This window comes from Gallinula chloropus (assembly GCF_964237585.1).
Source record: "Gallinula chloropus genome assembly, chromosome: 1".
NCBI classification, from domain to species: Eukaryota; Metazoa; Chordata; class Aves; order Gruiformes; family Rallidae; genus Gallinula; species Gallinula chloropus.
The window spans coordinates 128210396-128229415 of NC_140085.1; the positions used below are offsets into that span (position 1 = coordinate 128210396).

A 19020-nucleotide genomic window follows, 5' to 3' on the forward strand; every position below is an offset into this window, starting at 1 on the left:
CACAGGCTTTCACAGCATGGAAGATGCAGTCTTTGAAACAGACGCTTTCAAGAATGTGCCCTAGCCAAGTACTAGGAGAATCAGGAAGAATTACAGCTGACTCTTGCTCCCAGGAGGAGAAGCACTATACAAAATTGTGTTTACTCTCAACACCATGCGAGGTAGTAGTACTTTACAAATGGAGAAACTGAGTAGAGGAATGTAGATGAAATAAGTATTATTCCATAAATACAATGCAAAATCAGGAACAAAACTTTCACTGCTTCATCAAAGTCTGTTTTCAGGAGTGAAATGGTATTTACCTTTAGAATGCCCTTGAAGATATTCAACATGACTGAAACCAGGCTTTGAGAAAGAACACAGTACTTTGTATAAAAATATGGAAAGTAGCACGACTTGCTAAATGCTCTAGTATATAAAATACCTAGAACTATGTACATTATTACAAACAAAGAAGTTACACCTACGCAGATGAAAGTATTAGCACCCTACAGCAAATTTATTACATTCTGTTTTCTCTCAGATTCAGGCTAGCTAAGCAAAAGTGGTTACACCTTTTTCCTTATTCAGAACCCCACCACCCTAATCATTCCCTCCTGCAGCCTTTTCCAGATATTTTAGAGTTCAAGATCATAGCTGATATTTGCTCAGTATAACCTCAAAATAAGCAGTTTAATCCTTCTGTATAAAGAGCTCTCAGGCCCCTCATACAGAGTTCCACTATATAAAACCCCAGTTTCAAGTTAATAACTTTTTTTTTGGGGGGGGGGATAAATCTATCCTAGAATAATGTAAAAAACCCAGTATTGCCAGTTCAGATCCAGTTTACTTGCAGTTGTTCTTTGGGGTTTTAACAAAACCCCTTTATAATATTGGAAATGACAACTTTAAGTGAGTCAGCATCACAATCCTAATTACAAAGTGTAATCCAGCTAGAATTCTAAAGTCAGAACCTAAGACATTAAGGAAGAAAGCTTTTTACTGTAAACAGCTGTCTAACCAAAAGAAGATGTTGTGCACAAAGGGTACTAGTCTTTAAGCAGAGTTTGAGGTTTTGACTTTTAATTCTTTTACTGGTTGAACAATCACCACAGTCTTTTGTTACTCAGAAAAAAATATTTGAATTAATGAAAATAAGCAATATTTTATTTCAATACCAGATTCATGGTTTGTGTGTTACACCGGGGCTGACCTGACTGATACTCAACAGGTATGTCTGGAACACAAAATGACCTAAGTTAGACATGCCATGGGACATGTACAATTAATTTCTATTAAAATGTGGATAATCCAACCCACTTCTATGCCAATTCTTTTACACTTTTAATGGTGATAGTGTCTAGTATTTTAGTAGGAGGGTAAAGTTCAATCAAATGTACAAGGACAGCCATGCAACTCAACGATAGTATCTGCACAGCTTCCAATTTCACTGGGAAAATATACCCCCTCCAAAATAGAGCCCAGTACATCATCTTTAAAGATGAAACACATTCCTTTGTTCTTCAGTCATCATCAACAGTTGGCTTGATTGTCACTCCTCTTCTGATTTGACCCCAACCAATTAGACTGCAAAGAGAAAAACAGTTTATATTACTTTTAACAGTCATCAGAAATAACAAGGACAAATCATCCTTCTGTTATTCTTATGCCTTCAGTTCTCACAGTCTGAATTTTCTCCACCTCCCTGCACCCAAAACACCCTGCAAGACCTAAGACTGGTTTGGTTAGTGGAAATACAGTAAAAAAGGATGAGTGAGGGAGAACATTTGTATGTCTGAATTCAGCTACATATGTACCTTTGAACAGGAAACACAAAACCTGAAAATCCTGTAACTTATGTTACACTGGTAGACTGTAAATCTATTCCCAGCTTGTTCTCTTTCACCTATGCTGGCAGCGCAGCGCTGCTTTCAAATGGAAATGAAAATGTCAAAACTCAGGCAAGGCAACAGCAAAGATTATAAATAGAGCTGTAACTCTCAACAAACATGTAACCTATAAAGGTAACTCAGCTCTCAGGTAAGTTCAGTAACATTAAGTTCCCTTTTATACACCACAGCTGCCTCAGAAAAACGCACTTTTTAAAAGACAGTAAGACCAGACCCATTTCCACAATCAGCAGGAGCCCATGTTACTAAAACAACTGTCTTTAAAATGCTTCCAGTTTCTGGCAAGGAGATATACAGGAACCACACATGCACCTCAATTTATTCTGCTAAGCAGCAGAGCCTGTCTCTGGACACTTCCCACTTTTCAGGAGCACATCCATAGTTTGTCACTAGTCCACCTCTGACTTCATTGTTCCTTGGAATCACTAGTGTATCCTGTTTGCTTGCTTATTAACATATATGCTTCTATATATTTACTTTCTACTTCATAGCTCTGATTCATCTCTTGCTTTCCCACTTTCTTCCATCTTTTCAGCACTCCACTGCCTCAGGCTACCAGTTCCTTTTCACAGTACCAACCGTACATTATCTTTACTCCAACTGGATTTTATTAAGCTGCTCTTTCCAGTTTGCCTCCTCTCCCTTTTCTCAACTTTCCATTTCCTTATGCTGTCCCCTTGTCCTTTTAGTCTAGCACAGAAGGCAACTTTTTAATAACAGGATCTTCACAGCAGGCTGCCACTACTTGTCCACCCCATAAATGAGAGACAAGTGAGCTTTTTTAAAAAAAAACTGCTCATGTTTTTCAAGTGGGAAGTAATCTAGAGAAGCAACAGAATTCGCATTAAAATTCACACAGGTTGTCAGTCTGTAGCTCAGAAAAAAGTTTCCAATATAAATAGTTCCTCCTCTTCCTTCTGCTTTCCCTGTCTTAACATGGGCCCTCGTCTTATTTTTTCCCCCTCCTGTTCAAGAGACATTTTATATTCCTTGGTGGGTTTTTTTTTTTCCAGGGAATTCTCTCTTTCCTAATTTCTCAGCTAGCTCTGAGACAGCAAGCACTGAATTCTTATCTACACTTTCCTGTTGACCTGAGAAAGACACACACATCCACAAATATTTAAAGCTTGGTTTTTTGTACAGCAGGGGCTTCCTGTACGAACAGCAACATTCCCTTAAGCTTTCTCATCACACTACAAGAGCTATGCAGAGTCACTGAATCTAAATACCCTTATGTTCTTATGGTACTCATGCAGTCTTATGGAACACTTAATAGGTGTGGTGTGCGTAATTATCTAAAGAGAAGTACAGCATCAAGCTTTACGTGAATCATCAACACATTCTCCTCATCATTTTCAGCTTTCAGATGCTTCTGTGGATCCAGCCATTTTATAGTTGTGATCAGAACAGGTCATTCTGGCTGATACCTTCTTATTTCCTCTCTGCTCATAGTACATAAAACATCTGAAGTGTAGAATGACCCTTCTCCATTCCCCTGCTATGACTTCAAGGTTGCACTAGAAGTCCACAGGTGGAACACAACTGACTTAGGTGGGTATAAGACAGGCTTTTTCTTAGAATCCCTGGAATTTTCCAACTGTACTGCTGAGACAGCCTACTGTTAGCTCAATCATAGCATGGATGTTTTGGCAACAAACCATAAGCCTCAGATGTTTCCTTGTCTACTAAGTTATCGACATCTACCCACTATAATGCTGCTGTTAGAAGAGACCAGAAATGAAACATCCCACAATACGGTGTCAACATGCTAGGAGAATCCAGAGGAACTTTAAAAACAGCTATGTGCTTACCTATTCGAGAGCAAAATCAGAACCATGTATTTTTTGTTAACAATGTAACAGGGTACCCTACCAATCTGGCACCAACTTACCGCCAGTGTTTCTCAACTCTTCGACTCAGGGCTATTTTCTCTCCCACTTCTGTGCAGACTGGGTTGGTGAGCACAATCTTCCCCAAATCAGCCTTTACAGCACTGACTCTCCCTCCAGTAGATAAGGATCCTATGTTTACCATTAAAACTTCATTCTTTGATAATTTTTGCACCTGGAGAATGACATACAAAACTCTGAAACGTAAGCTTTATCATTAAAAAGGAATTCCACAGGCAATATTGAGTATCTTCCATTACCTTGCTACCAAAAAATAAAAGATATAGCTGAGAAATGCAAAAACTGTAAGTGTCCCCACACACAAACCTTGCACAACAGTGTCAGTGGATGAAGTTTATAGGTGAAAAGACAAAGACATAAATATGTTGTGCATGTAGTACTCCAGGTTCTTGGCATGATACACTCTCTCAGGATTTCTCTGCATTTTCTGTAAAACTTACTATTGCACATACTGTAAGAAGAGTGAAAACAGTCTCGGACATTGCTACAAACAGGAGTGTTAATACCTTAATAATAATCTGGATAGTCTCGTTTCCCTTATGCCTACATGCATCAAAATGATTTCTCAATTAATTAATTTTACTGGACAAGGAGAGGGTTTTGTGAAACAGTTTATAGATTTTAATGCTAATGGGGAAATCTACCATCTTTTTATTTGGTTTGTGTAAAACCAACCACAGACCATGAGGCTGTGCCATGCATCAAGCTCAGTTTCTTTAATTTCAGTGTATCAGAAACACTTAGCTTTAAAAAGTTCTTCAGCACCAGAATCAACAAAAAGCTGGTAAGTAGGAAGCAGATCAGTAAGAGTAGCAAACTAATCGTTGCACAGATGATTAGGCTAGTAGGAAAGGAAAACAACTATGAGTATGCTTTGACGAATACTTAACTCCAGGACACACAAATAAATACTTAATGCTACTTGAAACTACTCTGATAAGAATTCCCACTCCTCTGAAAAGCATTCCTCTACAATATTTAAAAAGCAGGTAAGTTTGGTGACAGGTCTATATTTACAGGGTGACAGAATTACTAGGTAAGATCAATCAGTAAAAAATAAGTAATTAAAAACTTGGCACAGGAAGAGAAATCAGGAAAAAAAACAAAAAAAAGGGGTGGGGGGAACAGACCTTTGCAGCTTTCTTGTCTCCTTCGGTGCGCACACCTAGTAGTCGCCTCAGCAGGAAGTAGGAGATTTCCAGCTCTGTAAATATTTCTGGCAGCGCTCCAACGGCACCAAGAACCTGGCCGACCATTCGGTCGGCCCGACACAAAGTCGGATCGATCTTAGTCCCAACACCTACAACACAGGAAAGTCACATGGGGTAACTGAAAGGCAGATGGTGCATTCACGTTATTAAAATATTTGAAGGAGATTTAAATACAACGCGCTGAGAATGTGCTGGGAATTCCCCACTACCTGGACTACACTTTAAGAGTGTCAGCAAGACTGTGAGCTCTGTCTAAACAGATGAAAAAATATTCCACTGTTAAAGCCAGTACCATTCATGATGGCCAGTGAGAGTTTGAAAAAGTATTTAGTATCTCATCTTCACACCCATATTGTCTCTCTTTACATATATTAATTACCTGAAATTGCTCACAGCCTTTTTGTTTACAACACTGAATTAATTGTTGAGTGAACCCAAGTGTTTCCAGTAAGAACGAAGAAGTAAATCTTTTCATGGGAGAATGTTCTTACCTATAAGACCTCCTGGAGCAGCATATTGCAGATCGTTGTGTTCGGCAAAGAGCGACACAATTTTGGAAAAGATGGGCTTGCACATGAGTTTCCCTTCACTGTCCTTGGACACAATGCCCGGCCGGACCTCAATCTCCTGACCCACCTAATTACAAAAGCAAAAAAGTGATTAACTGGCTGTTGCACAGGAACATAAAGGTAACTACTAGTCACAAATAAGACCTACTTATCCCAAGACCTACTGTTTATACAAGTATATGGGTCTGGGCTACTACACAACTTCTAGGGCTTCTGTTGCACTGTTTACTGCAAACTGAACAATGCTGAAAGCTCTGTATCTTACAGCCCACATAACAGTTGATTGTCTCTTCAATACAATTTACAAAACTGCTTTAGTCAAGCATATTTATCAGCTTGAATTCCAGTATTTAAATCTTAGATTATTTTTAAATGAAATTTCATTTAGAAATGTTACAGCACTGAGAAAAATGGAATTCATACAATCAATGTAACTGATCAGCATCATTAAACTGCAAGACAGAGAAAATAAAAAGTGTATAAATGTTCAAAGATGTAGTTTGCTTTTCAGTCTATCAGAGCAACTTTTAAAGTTCCCCAATGGAAATAAAATCAAAATACACATAATACTTAAATGGGGAAGATGGACCTGTGGGAACCCACATGCACTTCAGAGGTACCTTTACAAGTTCTTCTGCTCCCCTCTTTACCCTCAGTAATTCAGCAACTATGAATGGTAGGACTGAAAAAAATATCACTCCCTCCATTTTTGTAAGCAATGAAAGCAGTACCATTATTAGAAAAAGTTAAGATTGTGCTAACAAAAAATACGTGTAAAAAAATTTAAAAAACAGGGAGGTAGAAAGGAGGTCCAGACAGAATGGATGGGTGCCATCTGACTGTATTCTAGTTTTAAAAACATTCAATTATATAGATTAATTTTGTTCTAAGCATGCAAAAACTCTACATGTTACAATCAATACAAATCTACAGACAAGGAAGAGACACTGTTACCTTTAAAACACCCTTTAGAATACTGCCACCAGCTACACCCCCCTTAAGGTCATCAACTTCACAGCCAGGCTTGTTGACATCAAAAGATCTAATTACTGAAAAAAACAAATCATAATGGAGTTTACATTTAAGATCAGTTTTGAAAGGACTTAGTGTCTGTCTTTACCAACTTCGCTTCCCTATTCTTAATAAGGTATACACATATTTCTAAATTTTATAAAATCTAATTCAGGGATAACACTAAAATATAATCAATACTTTATTCTGATTTTTTAAGTATACACTTGATTTTGTTCTCAAAACCATTTAAGCTCCTCATAGAGAAATGGTTTGTTTAATGGTTTCTGCACAGCAAAATTTAAATTAAATATCAGTTTCTGTGAAAGAATGCAACAATGAAGTATATTTTAAAAGCCCCTTCAATATTCACCATGCCAATTGTAACCCTGTTTCAACGTCCATTTTTATGCATTCTGAACAAATGCTCTGTAGGTCTCCCTTATTTTGCATGGGGAAAACAAAGCAAATAAATTGATTCATTGTAGTGGAAATTAATTTCAAAATACACTTGACAAAACCTTTGACTTTTGGGACACATGACTAACAAAAAATCTAACCATGCTGCCTGCAAGATTTTAATGGAAATAATTTAATTTTCAAATTCAACAGTTCTACAATACTTTGGTGAATCAAATTCATAGCAAGTATAGGGATGTTTTAAGGCATGGGTAAGTTTTTAATCTTTACTGCATTTTAGTGCTGTCATACATATAAAATACATGCAAAGTTATGTACAAAAGCGACCAATTACCTCAGAGATTTAATTATAGCAATTAGCTATGAACAAACAATACAGTGCTCAGAAAATAGGCAGGTTTGAAAGTAAGAGCACACTAAATATTCCTCTTGAATCTACCTCTTTAGAGCATTCAGCAAGATGCTATTCCAGGTGTAGATACAGGTAGTGGATGATGCCCCAGGAGAGCCCCGACCTCAGCATTTACATACCAATAAGCCTGGGTTCAGAGGTGAAGTCTCGCAAGGGGACTGGGATTTTCTTCACTATGTACTCGCAAACCACCTCAATGTTGTATTTCAGCTGTGCGGAGATGGGAATTATCGGAGCGCCTTCTGCCACTGTACCTACACCAGGATCAAGTTCAACATCAAGCCTTCACACAGTGATTACAGCAACATGAACAAGTCTTCTGTCATTGCTAAAAGTAATAATGAATTCCAAGGTACATTTGCTATGTATTTCCCAAAACACTGAGTACCAGAGCATTTATCCTTCAACACAAACCTGCCAGACCCACTTTTCAAGGCAGTCATGTTGCCGCTGGGTCACTGTGTACTGAGGAGTTTTACAGTTGCTCTCTGAACATCGTGCAAGAGAATCTGCTGCTGTAAGGCAGAATTCACTCCTTACATTGTGCTCAGAATATCCTTAAGATAATTTCCTCAGAGAAATCAGATATCTTAGTATTTGATGTATCAGTATCAATTTCACGGCCAGATTTCACTTTGACTAAAATTCCTATCAATCTAACAATCTGTGGTTTGGAATTGCTGCAATACAGATACATATCTTAGAAAAATCCTAATTTTATGGGTAGATTTACACAGTTATTGCGGCTTGTTAAGTATTAGTTTTAATTACATCTATGTTTCTTGTGATAACTCTAGTTTTCTGAAAGAATTCCAAATTTACATGTCAAATCACTGGGACATAGCTGTTACAAACAGCTTACGTAAGGCAACAATTCTGAGTGAAAAGAGAAACCTATTGCTACTTTTGAAGGTGACAATCTAGCTTTGCAGCTTTTCATATACTCCACCTAAAGCAGATAAGCAGGGAAAATGGTGGAAGCTCCTGGGAAAGATGAAACTCAAAGTACAATCCAAGAAGAAACCACAAATTCAGTGAATGCTAGTAGGCAAGAGCTATCGCTATTAGTTTTACACCAAAAGCTCTGACCAACAGCCATACTGTACACAAGCAGTCTGAAACTGCCAAGAAGCACAACTCCAAAGGTCTGTTTATCAGATTAACAGGCTACATGCAGTGGCACTGTTCAAATAAGAGCAGCTTTTCTATGAACATATAGAAACCCAGTTCGTCCACGTCCCAACACTGAAGAATTTCCACCACTGTACTTCAGCTGTTGAAAACCTACCTTGTACAAATGCAAGAATCTGTTCATACTGTTCTTTAGCCTGGCTCTCCTTCACTAAATCAATCTTATTCTGTAGAATCAAAATGTGTTTCAGTTTCATGATTTCTATAGCAGCAAGATGTTCTGAGGTCTGGGGTTGAGGGCATGACTCATTACCAGCTGAAATAAGAAAAGGTACCACAATATAGAAACAAAGACAGACAAAACACCTACAGTAGGACATCTATTTTCTATTTTATCTTTTTTTATAAGGACAGTCACCTCTCAATAAGCTATATGTAAAGCATCCAAGTTAATATGCACCCACGCTTCCCCAGAACTGCTGGCTGTAGCATCCACACAATACATGACAGATGGGAGGCTGCCAGAGAGGCTCCCCCATTCTATCGCTCCCAGTAGAAACACATCTAAAATTTCCACAGATATTGACAGCTAACTTGCTTCTACTTGACTTATTCCATCCTTTAGGCATCAGATTGTCTGAATCAAAATAAATCTCCTGCACCTTGATTTTTCTCTTACTCATCTGGGTTTATTGTTTGTACTTATGTTTGTGGACTCTCCTGTGCAGCAAAGACTGCATATTTAAAGCAAACTAAAACTGCAGAGAAACTCAAAATGTACCTGTAATTAATATATTTCCATAAAGCTACATAAATTGCACAGTAAGTATTATACCACTACAAAGTTTCATCTTACCTAATGAATCTTCGATAAATTGGGACAGCTACCAGACTAATGAGCATATACAGTGATGTTTAAAAAAAGTAGCTTGTTAGGGGACATTTTCATTGTAGCATCACTTTATTTTCTTAAACACATCTCAAGAACATTCCCTTGTTTTAATCAGTCACCCTGCCCCAGTAAATTTGAAAACCCATATAAAAGTTGCTTCATGATATGAAAAGATAGAGCTCTGCTTTTGTGTAGCAATCATTACCTATCAACAGTAAAGCTGCGTCCATTACTGCTGCACCGTTCAACATAGTAGCCATCAAAATATCATGGCCAGGACAATCCACAAAAGAGACATGCCTGTTGTAGAAGAAGGTTAAAAAGAAGTCCAAAAGCCAATTATCAACAATTTATCTGACTGTTTTATGTGAGTGGCTAGGCAGACACAAAAGTTAAATTTGTCCCTAAAATAGAGAGAAAAGCAAACATTTCAAGACAGATGCTGAGAAGTAATATCTTAAAAGTATTTTCAAAAAAGTTCTAAAAGAGCACAAAGACTACTGAATGGCTACTGAATACTTTTTCTGAGTTTTAAGATTTGATACCATATATCCATATCAGGTATTGCTTTAATATTTCACAGATTTCCTTGTAAATTAAACCAGATTTAAATGCACCAGAATAAACCAAAACCAACACACCACACAAGACTTCTCTTTTATCTCCTTTTAAAAAGATGTCTCCCATTCTCCAATATTAAAAAATGATGTTTCTTTAATTGCATACATTCTTTCGTTACGCTCCTTTAATTAAGTAGGGTTATAATTGTACTTCTCTTCAAAGTTCTATCTACATAGACAGCGTTAGAGCTTTTAGTTCCAACCTTATGATTTTATTGTGCAGACTGTAACAGCTGACATGCTGCATTCTTGCCTGAACCTACTCATTGAAGGATCCTCATTTCCTGGTAGCGTGCTGCCAAAAAGCAAGGGACTAATTTGCTGCTTTGCTGACAATGTTAAAAATCTACTGTAAGATAAACAATCCACAGCTTTCAACCAACAGCTTAATGACGGCTGCACGACTGTCACGCTCCAACAGGAGTTACTGTTAGAACAAGGGCTTTACTGGGAATTCCTGGAAAGGAAGGAAATACGTGATGATTAGAGCCCTATGTGTATTTTACACATAAGCATGAACTGGGAATCTCGTCGTACAACAGCCCTTGTGACTGCTGACATTTGAGCAATCACTGTGAAGGCCCAAGTCACAACTGCTGTGGTTCTGACGCTTGCGTAATGACCGTGCTCTGCTTTACTGGAAATGAAGTAAAGGAAGAACAACTGGCCCCCAGCTACAGGCTTGATCTCGCATTAGGCATCCGGCTTTCATATGTTCATTTCAAGAACCTTGAAAACTTTTCTGCCTCTAGGGAGAAAAAGTTAAACAAAGGTCACCTTCCAGAAAGGAATTTTAAAGATGCCCCTGTTTGTGAGGCCCCCCGTTAGTTCTCATTTTAATGGCTTTAAAATGTACTTGTGTTATAGAGCAGGAAAAATTCCACTTCGGAATCCTGCAAATCCCTGAGGACAGAAGACACAGTTGTGCTCTACCACGGACTGTGCATCACAGCTAATAAAAACAAGGCAGTTTAGGTGATACCATAAACGAGGGGTGCCCAGCATCTACAAACACATAGTCTGCCCTAACAAATACATCCAGCTTGCAGCTCAGTCCTGACTATTTACTGTTATGTAAATTAAGTAAACACAATTTATACCACTCCTTTTACAGCAGTTACCTGACTAGTTTAAAGTTCCCTTTGGTGCCAGGAATATCTGTAGGGAACTCATCTGGGGTGCTACTTCCACAGGATCGGTAACACTCTGGCCGGGAACAGCTTGGGTCATCCAGCTTGTAAATCTGTAAATAATTTTTAAAAGTTGATGAAAAGTTCAATCAATCAAGGCTTAAGTTATTTATAAGCTTACATCCATCATGAAACTTATTAGCAACATATTTGCTAGATTTATAGTAATGACTCACCTTTGCATTAGCATAACCCAGCTTGATTGTGATATTTCTTTCCAGTTCATTTTTAAATCTGACAGTATGAACTCCAGATATAGCTTTGACTACTGTTGACTTCCCATGGGCTACATGGCCAATTGTACCTATGTTTTAAAAGCAAATGTTTGTCAATAAGCCATTTTTTAATTCTGTGCAATGTTCCATTATGATCAACACATAATTACCCCAAACTCTCTATGGCCATTAAGTCCAGAGCTCCCATCAGATGCATACACAGGTTTTGTAATCGCTTTTGCTTAAACAAACAAGATCCTAAAGTGAGCTCCCAATGGTCAGATCTTTGCATTTCCATTAAACTCCTTTCAATGCTTAACTTTAAGGTAAAAAAGACTTTGTTTTAGCAACTATTCCCCACTTTCATTCAACAATATTCTTGATGTAAAACCAGTGCTTTTCAAGTTAAGAGTCTGGCAAGTCTCTCTGCACCTTGTTAAGATCTGTAATAAAAACACTGCATCCCTGTCTGTTTCAGTATCAATGTCTTTCAACTGTTTCCACATAGGTACCATATGCTACTTCATGAGTACCAGAGTCATATTAACACACCCCTTTTTTAGAAGTTTGGTTTTACCTATATTAATAGTTGCTTGTCTGCTGATGACTTCTGGTGAAAGAGGCGTCAACTTGGTAACATCCTGTGTAAAGAAGATTTTAGAATTTATTCATCTTGTGTTTAAATATTTGAGAGTAGTACATGTATTTTCTTTAAAAATCTATCTGGTAATTCTATTCAGCAAAATCCAAGCTCATTTAAATAATCCTGTATGTTAATTCCCATCTTTTTGGTATGTAAAATAGGACAAAAGTTAAACAAAATCCTGCTTGCAAACCAGTATAGGTCAAAAATCTAAACACTGTTCATAAATTGGTGTAGGCTACAAGGTGTTCGAGATGGAAGTAAACAAAACAACCACCTCAAAAGAAGCTCTAACATACAAAAAACCCCCTTACCTACTCCCATACTTTAATTACGTATAACAGGCAAAATCAAATTAACTTCTCATAGGCTACACCATGAACTGCACCTATGTTTTACAAACAAAAGTTTGTCAATAAAGAGTTGTTTAATTGGTATAAGGTTCCATTACAGTTTATATATAATTACAGCTACCACTTTGGAGTCAGTAGATCCACATATTTCATTAGTGACATGGATTATTTTTCTAAGGCTACTTTTTCCTCAAATAACATTATTGCTGACTATTATTTCTGCTGGCCTAAATAGACCGTTGCATGAATCTATCGATAGCACCTGGCAAATCCAAACCCTTATGAACACATTCCATACAATGAAAAAGATAACTGAAAGGGTTATTTTGGGGTTTTTTTAAGCTGTTTGTCCAAGTACTGGACAATTGTTGAAATCCCCTGAAACATTCCTCTGTACTATTTTTGAAACCGTTTACAGTTTCCATCCTGCACTGAATTCATATGGATGAGCTGCTCAGTTCAAAGAGTCACAATGCCAAAAGAGTCCTCAGTGCAGGACAGGGCATAAATATTTTTCTAAGAAACAAATAACACACACACACTAATTTACATTATATCATGCATCATTTACAGTTACATAGGTTCTGTGAGGAATAATAAAATGTAAACACGCTCCCTTCTCAAATATTACATTAATAAAAAGTTCATGTTGAACACCAAACAAGTTTTTTCACCCCTTTCAAGCTTTTTTCCCCCACCTGCCACAGGCAATTACATTTATATTTCCTATACATCTAACTTTAAGTGACGACGCCCACTGACGCCAACGACGGGAACGTGGCCTCCAGAGGGCACCATCTAGTAGGGTGACAAGCAGGCAAATACGCTGCACAGTCTGTCATCAACACGCTTGTTCCCGGTGCACATAATTGTGTACACGCGCAATTTTTAGCCTTATAGCAGTCTTGAGGTAAAACGTTCGGCTATAAGCTCCAGTCAGCATACAAGGGCCAACTGAAAAAGTACAGAATAGGCTTTAAAGGTAACTTCCTCTGACCCCCCCCAACGAGGCCTATCTGTGCTCCTTCTGACTGGCAAACGCCACAATGAAAGGAAGTAAAGAAACTTTCTGGAATTACTAACGTGCCTCAGCGCGGAATATCAACACGCTTAGCCACAGTGCACGAACAATTCTTATGCTCAAGCCCCAAGAATATCAAACATTACTACCGTAACGACAAATAAGCTCTTCTAGTTTTCCTGAACACCAGGGAAGCAGCAATACAGTTTTCAACTGGTTTTATCAGCGCATAACATGCAATAAGTGAGCCATTTAATAGGCACGACTACCAAAGCAGAGAGCATTGCAACTGATTTTCCTGGTAGCGAAGCACATTTTCTTTAAGACCAGCCAAAAGAGGACGGGCACCCAACCCACCCAACCCGCCGGTGAAGCAGAGAGACACTTGACGGATCCAGTTCGGAGAAGAGCCTTTAAGAGCACTGAGCAGGGCAGCCCTCACAAGGAGAAAGCCGCACGTCTCCAGCGCTGTCTCGCAAGAGCTGCGCTCGCAAGGCCGGGCCGCCAGCCCGCCGAGCCTGGGGCTCGCCTCGCCAGGAAGCCAAGCGCCTCATCCCGGCAACCCAAACCTGCAGCGACCAGCCCGAGCTGCTCCCAGGGCCGCCGCTCTGCCCCGAGCCCTCAGCCCCGGCTCCCGGAAGCACCGCCACCTCCCGCCATCCCTCAGACCTCACCGGCCACGACAGGGCCTGGAGGGAGGCACGGGTCCCCTCCGCTTCCGAGGGCCGCCGCCACAGCACCCTCCCTTCCCCCCTCCAACGTCCCGCCCGCCGACCCCAGCCCCCTGCCCCGGCGCCCGCATCCGCTGCTCCTCGGTGCCCCCGTGCCCTGGGCGCCCCGCGGGCGGCTCTCACCAAGGTGGCGAGATCCTGCCGGCTGAGGTGCGGCTGCCCCAGAGTCACTCCCGCCTCATCCCCCGCCATCTTGGCCTGAAGAGGAAGAGAGGAGACTCCCGCGGCCGCCTGACCCCAGGCTCCGCTCTACGCCGCCGGCGCGCTGCCCGGCACACGCCGCCCCAGGGACAGGCGCCCGCTTCGCGGACCCGCCGCGCTAGGTCGCGGGGTGCCGACGCCAGGCCCGCCGCGAGGCGGGAACGGCTCAGGCGCGGCGCCGGGCAGCCCCAAGAAGGACCCCCCCCCCCTCCTCCGTCGCCCTCGCGCCGGGTGATGCAACCGGGCCTGCCGCAGGGACTGCTCCGCGTGAGCCGGTGCCGGCGGGGACGCGTGCGCATGCGCGGGGAGGGGCCGCGGCGGCGGCAAGGCGCCCCGCGCGTGCGCCCCGCGCCTGTCTTCGGGTAACGGTTGTGGGCTGAGGGGGGCGGGGGGTGGCTGGTTAAAGCGTCCCGGTAGGGGCTGTGTGAGGGTAGGTGGTCTCCCAGTTTTCAGTAGCCGCTGCTGAGAGAAGCGCCCGGGCAGTCGGCGCTTTTTGGAGTGTTTCTGTGGGAAGGGGGTTGGCTTTTGTCTCGGCGCCAGGCCGGCTGGGCCCGCGGCTGTTGGTGCTGCCTGCGCTCCGCGTGTAAAGTACCGGCCTTGCTCCGGTAGGGAGGTTGGGGCGGGGGCCTTGGGGAGGTTCAAAGAGACACCTGAAAGGATTAGTCCCGCGTTCGTTTTGCGCGTATTTAACTGGGTTATTTGGGGCAGTGTAGTGTAGAATAGAGGATGGGGGTAAAATTGAAGCGAGGTATGCTTATATGTACAAGGGAGTACATCTAATTAGGTGTCTGATTGGCTTATTTGCTTGAACAGTGAAGTATCCTGCATATGGTGGTAATCTTTGCTGGCCATCAGCCTGATAAAATTCTGAACTTCAACCTTTTTTTTGTAGGCTGAGTGCTCAGTGTTAGGGGAACCATCTGGATGTAAGACCCTACCCCAAGATACCAACAGCTTGAATCTTTTGTACCAAGCAGCGAAAAACCGCACCAAACTGTGTTGGTTTTGAGTTGGATATGGCATAAGGGCTTTAAAAATTGAATGAAAATCCCCAAGCTGGTGATGAGAGTCAGCTTAGAGGTTCAATGGAGACCGAAGACCAAATTCACAGTCCTCCCTTGTAGGAAATTGAATTGACTTCTCCTTCACAGAAACTTCTTAAAGGAATATTGCTACTAATAGGATTTCTTCTATGATGAGAGAAACAGGTTTTGATGTAAGTAACCAATTGTGTCAAATACATGCACATTCATTAGCAGTGGCTTTCCCTGATGGAGAATGTCATGATTCCCAGATTTTGCCTGGCTAACTGCTCTGGTCAAAAAAAAAACCCCACCCCAGGTTTGGAGCTCATAGCTGTGTCATTGAGATGCGATGAAGGAAGCCTGTACGAAACTGGTATGTCTGGTTTAACAAATCCTGTAGCCTCCCACTTCTGTGACTACTACTGTTACCATTCTTTCCTGACACAAGAGTTAGGCAGCTGAGTTCTGCTGCATATACCTAGAACAGATAGGTTGCCAGCACTTGTCCTTTGAAGGAATGAATATGAGAATGTGGTGAGAAACCTTACAGTGCCTGCAATGGCGTTGGCAATGGCAACATTTATTTTGTCTCGCAACCCAATAATTTTGCATATTGGTCTGGAAAGTAAATTTTCTTATCTAATCTTTCATCTGGCCACATGATGTTTTCAAATTTTTATAAAATAGCTCACTTCTGAGAAAAACAATAGATGCTTATGACTGAGATACGTGAAGTGCAGTGGGAACATGATGCAATACTTGGTTGTAGTTGCCTCTACGTCCCAGCATGTGTAATCACCCTTTTATGAAAATGAACTGAAAATACTGGAGACTGTAGTTACTTAGCTGTTTAAATTATGCAAAAATGCAGTGCAGTGTAAAATTACAGAAACAGTTTTTGTCACATTTGCAGCAGCCTTGAGAAAGGATTTAGTCCTCGCCAAGAACCCTGTCAGGAATCTGAAAAACCACACAAACTGTTGCTCCTATTTTAACGGTGGGATTAGGCATTTAACATATTCTGAGATCATCGGGTTACTCTGAGTCATTGTATTTGGGAATATTTGTAGTACGATGAAAAACCAGAAAAGTCTTAAAAGGCAGCAAGTGGCTAATTAAAGCAGGTAAAAAAAAAATACTCTAGGAGTTGTCAAGTATATTACACGTTTAAAAATGATTCAAACAAAATGGTAAATAATCTGTTAATGCAACTCAGAGATGTATGTCCAGAGCTTTATTCGTTGCAATAGTCTCATTTAAGCCAGTGGGAATTACTTACTAACTGACTTCGTGCAGATGCCTCAATCAGAGGAGTTTGCCCAAACCTCTATGTAAATTAATGTTAACTAAGGTAGTGTTGATAGTGCTGGTCATGGCTGAAGGCCCAAATTTAAGTGTGTCTTATTTAAGAAAGTAGAATTGAGGTGTTTGGTTTGGAAGGGACCTCAAAGCCCATCTAGTTCCACCCCCTTGCCATGGGCAGGGTCACTCTCCACCTGACCAAGTTACCCAAAGCCCCATCCAGCCTGGCCTTGGACACTGCCAGGGTGGGGGCAGCCACAGCTTCTCTGGGCAGCCTGTGCCAGGGCCTCACCCCCCTCACAGGGACAAATTTCCTCCTAATGTCTAACCTAAATCTGCCCTCCTCCTGCTTAAGGCTATTGCCGCTTGTCCTAGAGTAGTACACTGCCAGATAAAGAGTTTCTCTCCCATCTTTCCTGTAGACCCCCTAGAGAAGGAGATGGGGAGTGTTCTTAAATGTTGAGTGTAAGTGTGTTAAAGCTGTTGGGCTTTTTTTTTTCTTTTTTTTTTTTTTTGCTAGGCTTGAGGTCATCTGTGGCAGCGTGTAGGAGAGACCCGAAGATCATCTTATGCTTCAGCTTGCCTCGAACTGCAAACAGCAAAATGACAGTCAGGTAAAATCAAGAGACACCTAGATTTTTCCACTCTCCCTGACCTATGAAGGTCAAAAGTTTCAAGAGGGTAGAAGGATGCATCAAGTTTTGGTTCTGTTGTTTCTGTGTATGAGAAGCTTAGTTTCTACTACAGTGTTTTGAAGCATGAGATGTGGGTGGGTATGACGTTCTTGGTGCTGCAGAAGAAACAACCTATGGATAAGGGAGAGAATACCTTTCCTTTGAGACTTAGGCAGCAAGATTGGTAGCTCTTGTGGCAAAGTCAATACATAAAGGTTGGTGGTTTCATCATAAGCGCGTGAGTAACAGGATTTGAACAGTGGCTTGGGGAGACGGGGCAATTTTACTGCATGAGAAAGTGGATGAGGTGGAATTGTATGAAGTTTTCTGAGTAGAGAGAACAGGCCGTTGGGATGAAGGAGTGAATGGGAGCTCGTTGATTGTAGTGTGGAGTAAGTAGGCTGTGAGGGAGCAGTAGGAGGGCAGAGTGGGAATAGCAGTGGGAAGTCTTTTGTGAAGCAGCGCATGCAATAGCTGGTTCATTGTGTGAAGCTGTGAAAGGTGGGAAAGACTTGGGGGTGGCAGCTATAGAGGAGGTACACTCTTGTTTTATAAATCAAGAATGGGGTGGGGGTGGTAATGAGAGACTGAAAATAGGCAGCGGAGGGGATGGGAAAGGCAATAAATGGGGAGAGAATGGCAGCCTGCAGCCTGCTATTTAGAGCAGTGAGTGACAGAGAAGGTGATGAGGAGGTCTGTAGCAGGTAGCAAAAGGACTTGGGGGTGGCAGCGGAAAACCAAAGGTCCACATACTTTAGTTCACCTCCTAACAGTAAAGTTGCAGTTTCCCAGGCAAAGGCAAGATAGATGTTTGTGCTAAGGCAATCAATGCCTTGTTCATCCCATGCTGGGCTGCCGTTCCCTGTGAGCTTGTTGCGTGAGGGCAGCTATACTGGGCGCATGCGGCCCGTGGCTCTGACCCCTTGAGCTCTGGTGACCTGGTTCCCACGCCGGCTGGCAAGGCTGCCTGTAGCCAGGGAGAACTGGGACCAGCCGGTGGCACCTGCAGCTGCCCAGGTGTCAGGGGAGGAGTTCAGCAAGCTCCTGACAGGGGTTGCTATTGCTCGGGGCGAGTTTCAGCTCAACCTCCTTGCGGGGCTGCTGCCTGAGGAAGCTGAGAGCTGCAGGGGCCCTGAGGAAAGGGGCCGGGGTCCGCAGCAGGACCCGACGGAGGGGTGGAAGGGAACAGCACACACTCAAAGCTACCGAAAGCAGAGAGTTGTGGATGAGCGTCCTCCTGAGCCAGAGGCAGAGAATGGTCGGTGGTGCTGCTTCCCCAAACCCCAGCCATGCGCGGCCTCCGTTAGGCTCCGGTAAGGGGCTTCTCTTCCAGGGGCACGCCCGGTCTCCCCGCGGCCGCCGGTGGGTGCCGGGGCCGGCCCGGCATCTGGCTGACACAGCGAGGGGCAGGGAGGTGCCAGTGGGAGAGGACACACCGCCGGGCGCGGGTCGGCGAGCGGGGCCGAGCCGGGCCGGTGGCTGTTTGCCGCCCTGGGCGCGCTCCCCCGCTCCCCCCGCGCTCCGCCGGGCCCGCAGGTGGCGGCGGAAGTGACGGCCGGCGCGGGGTGCCTGTCGTGGGGGAAGATGGCGCCTGCGGCCG

At 42.3% G+C, this 19020-nt stretch overlaps 1 protein-coding gene across 1 annotated transcript; it reads right to left on the reverse strand.

Moving 5' to 3' along the window:
- Positions 1-806: 806 nt before the first annotated feature.
- Positions 807-14411, reverse strand: EIF2S3 (eukaryotic translation initiation factor 2 subunit gamma). Its single transcript, XM_084275328.1, has 12 exons — positions 14342-14411; positions 12048-12111; positions 11432-11559; positions 11187-11308; positions 9651-9745; positions 8711-8869; positions 7542-7676; positions 6534-6628; positions 5502-5646; positions 4930-5099; positions 3781-3953; positions 807-1566 (listed from the first exon to the last, which is right to left on the reverse strand). The coding sequence occupies exons 1-12, from the start codon at positions 14408-14410 to the stop codon at positions 1503-1505; spliced, it is 1419 nt and encodes a 472-aa protein (XP_084131454.1). The 5' UTR covers position 14411; the 3' UTR covers positions 807-1502.
- Positions 14412-19020: the final 4609 nt, after the last annotated feature.

Bases quoted from the DNA above. Each gene is read 5' to 3' on its own strand.
- EIF2S3 (XM_084275328.1), bottom strand. From the start codon at position 14,410: ATGGCGGGGGATGAGGCGGGAGTGACTCTGGGGCAGCCGCACCTCAGC. The intron at 11,560-12,047 runs GTAAAACCAAAC...TTTAAAACATAG, and splicing joins ACAAGCAACTATTAATATAG to GTACAATTGGCCATGTAGCC. The intron at 1,567-3,780 runs GTAAGTTGGTGC...TTCTCTTTGCAG, and splicing joins AGAGTTGAGAAACACTGGCG to TCTAATTGGTTGGGGTCAAA.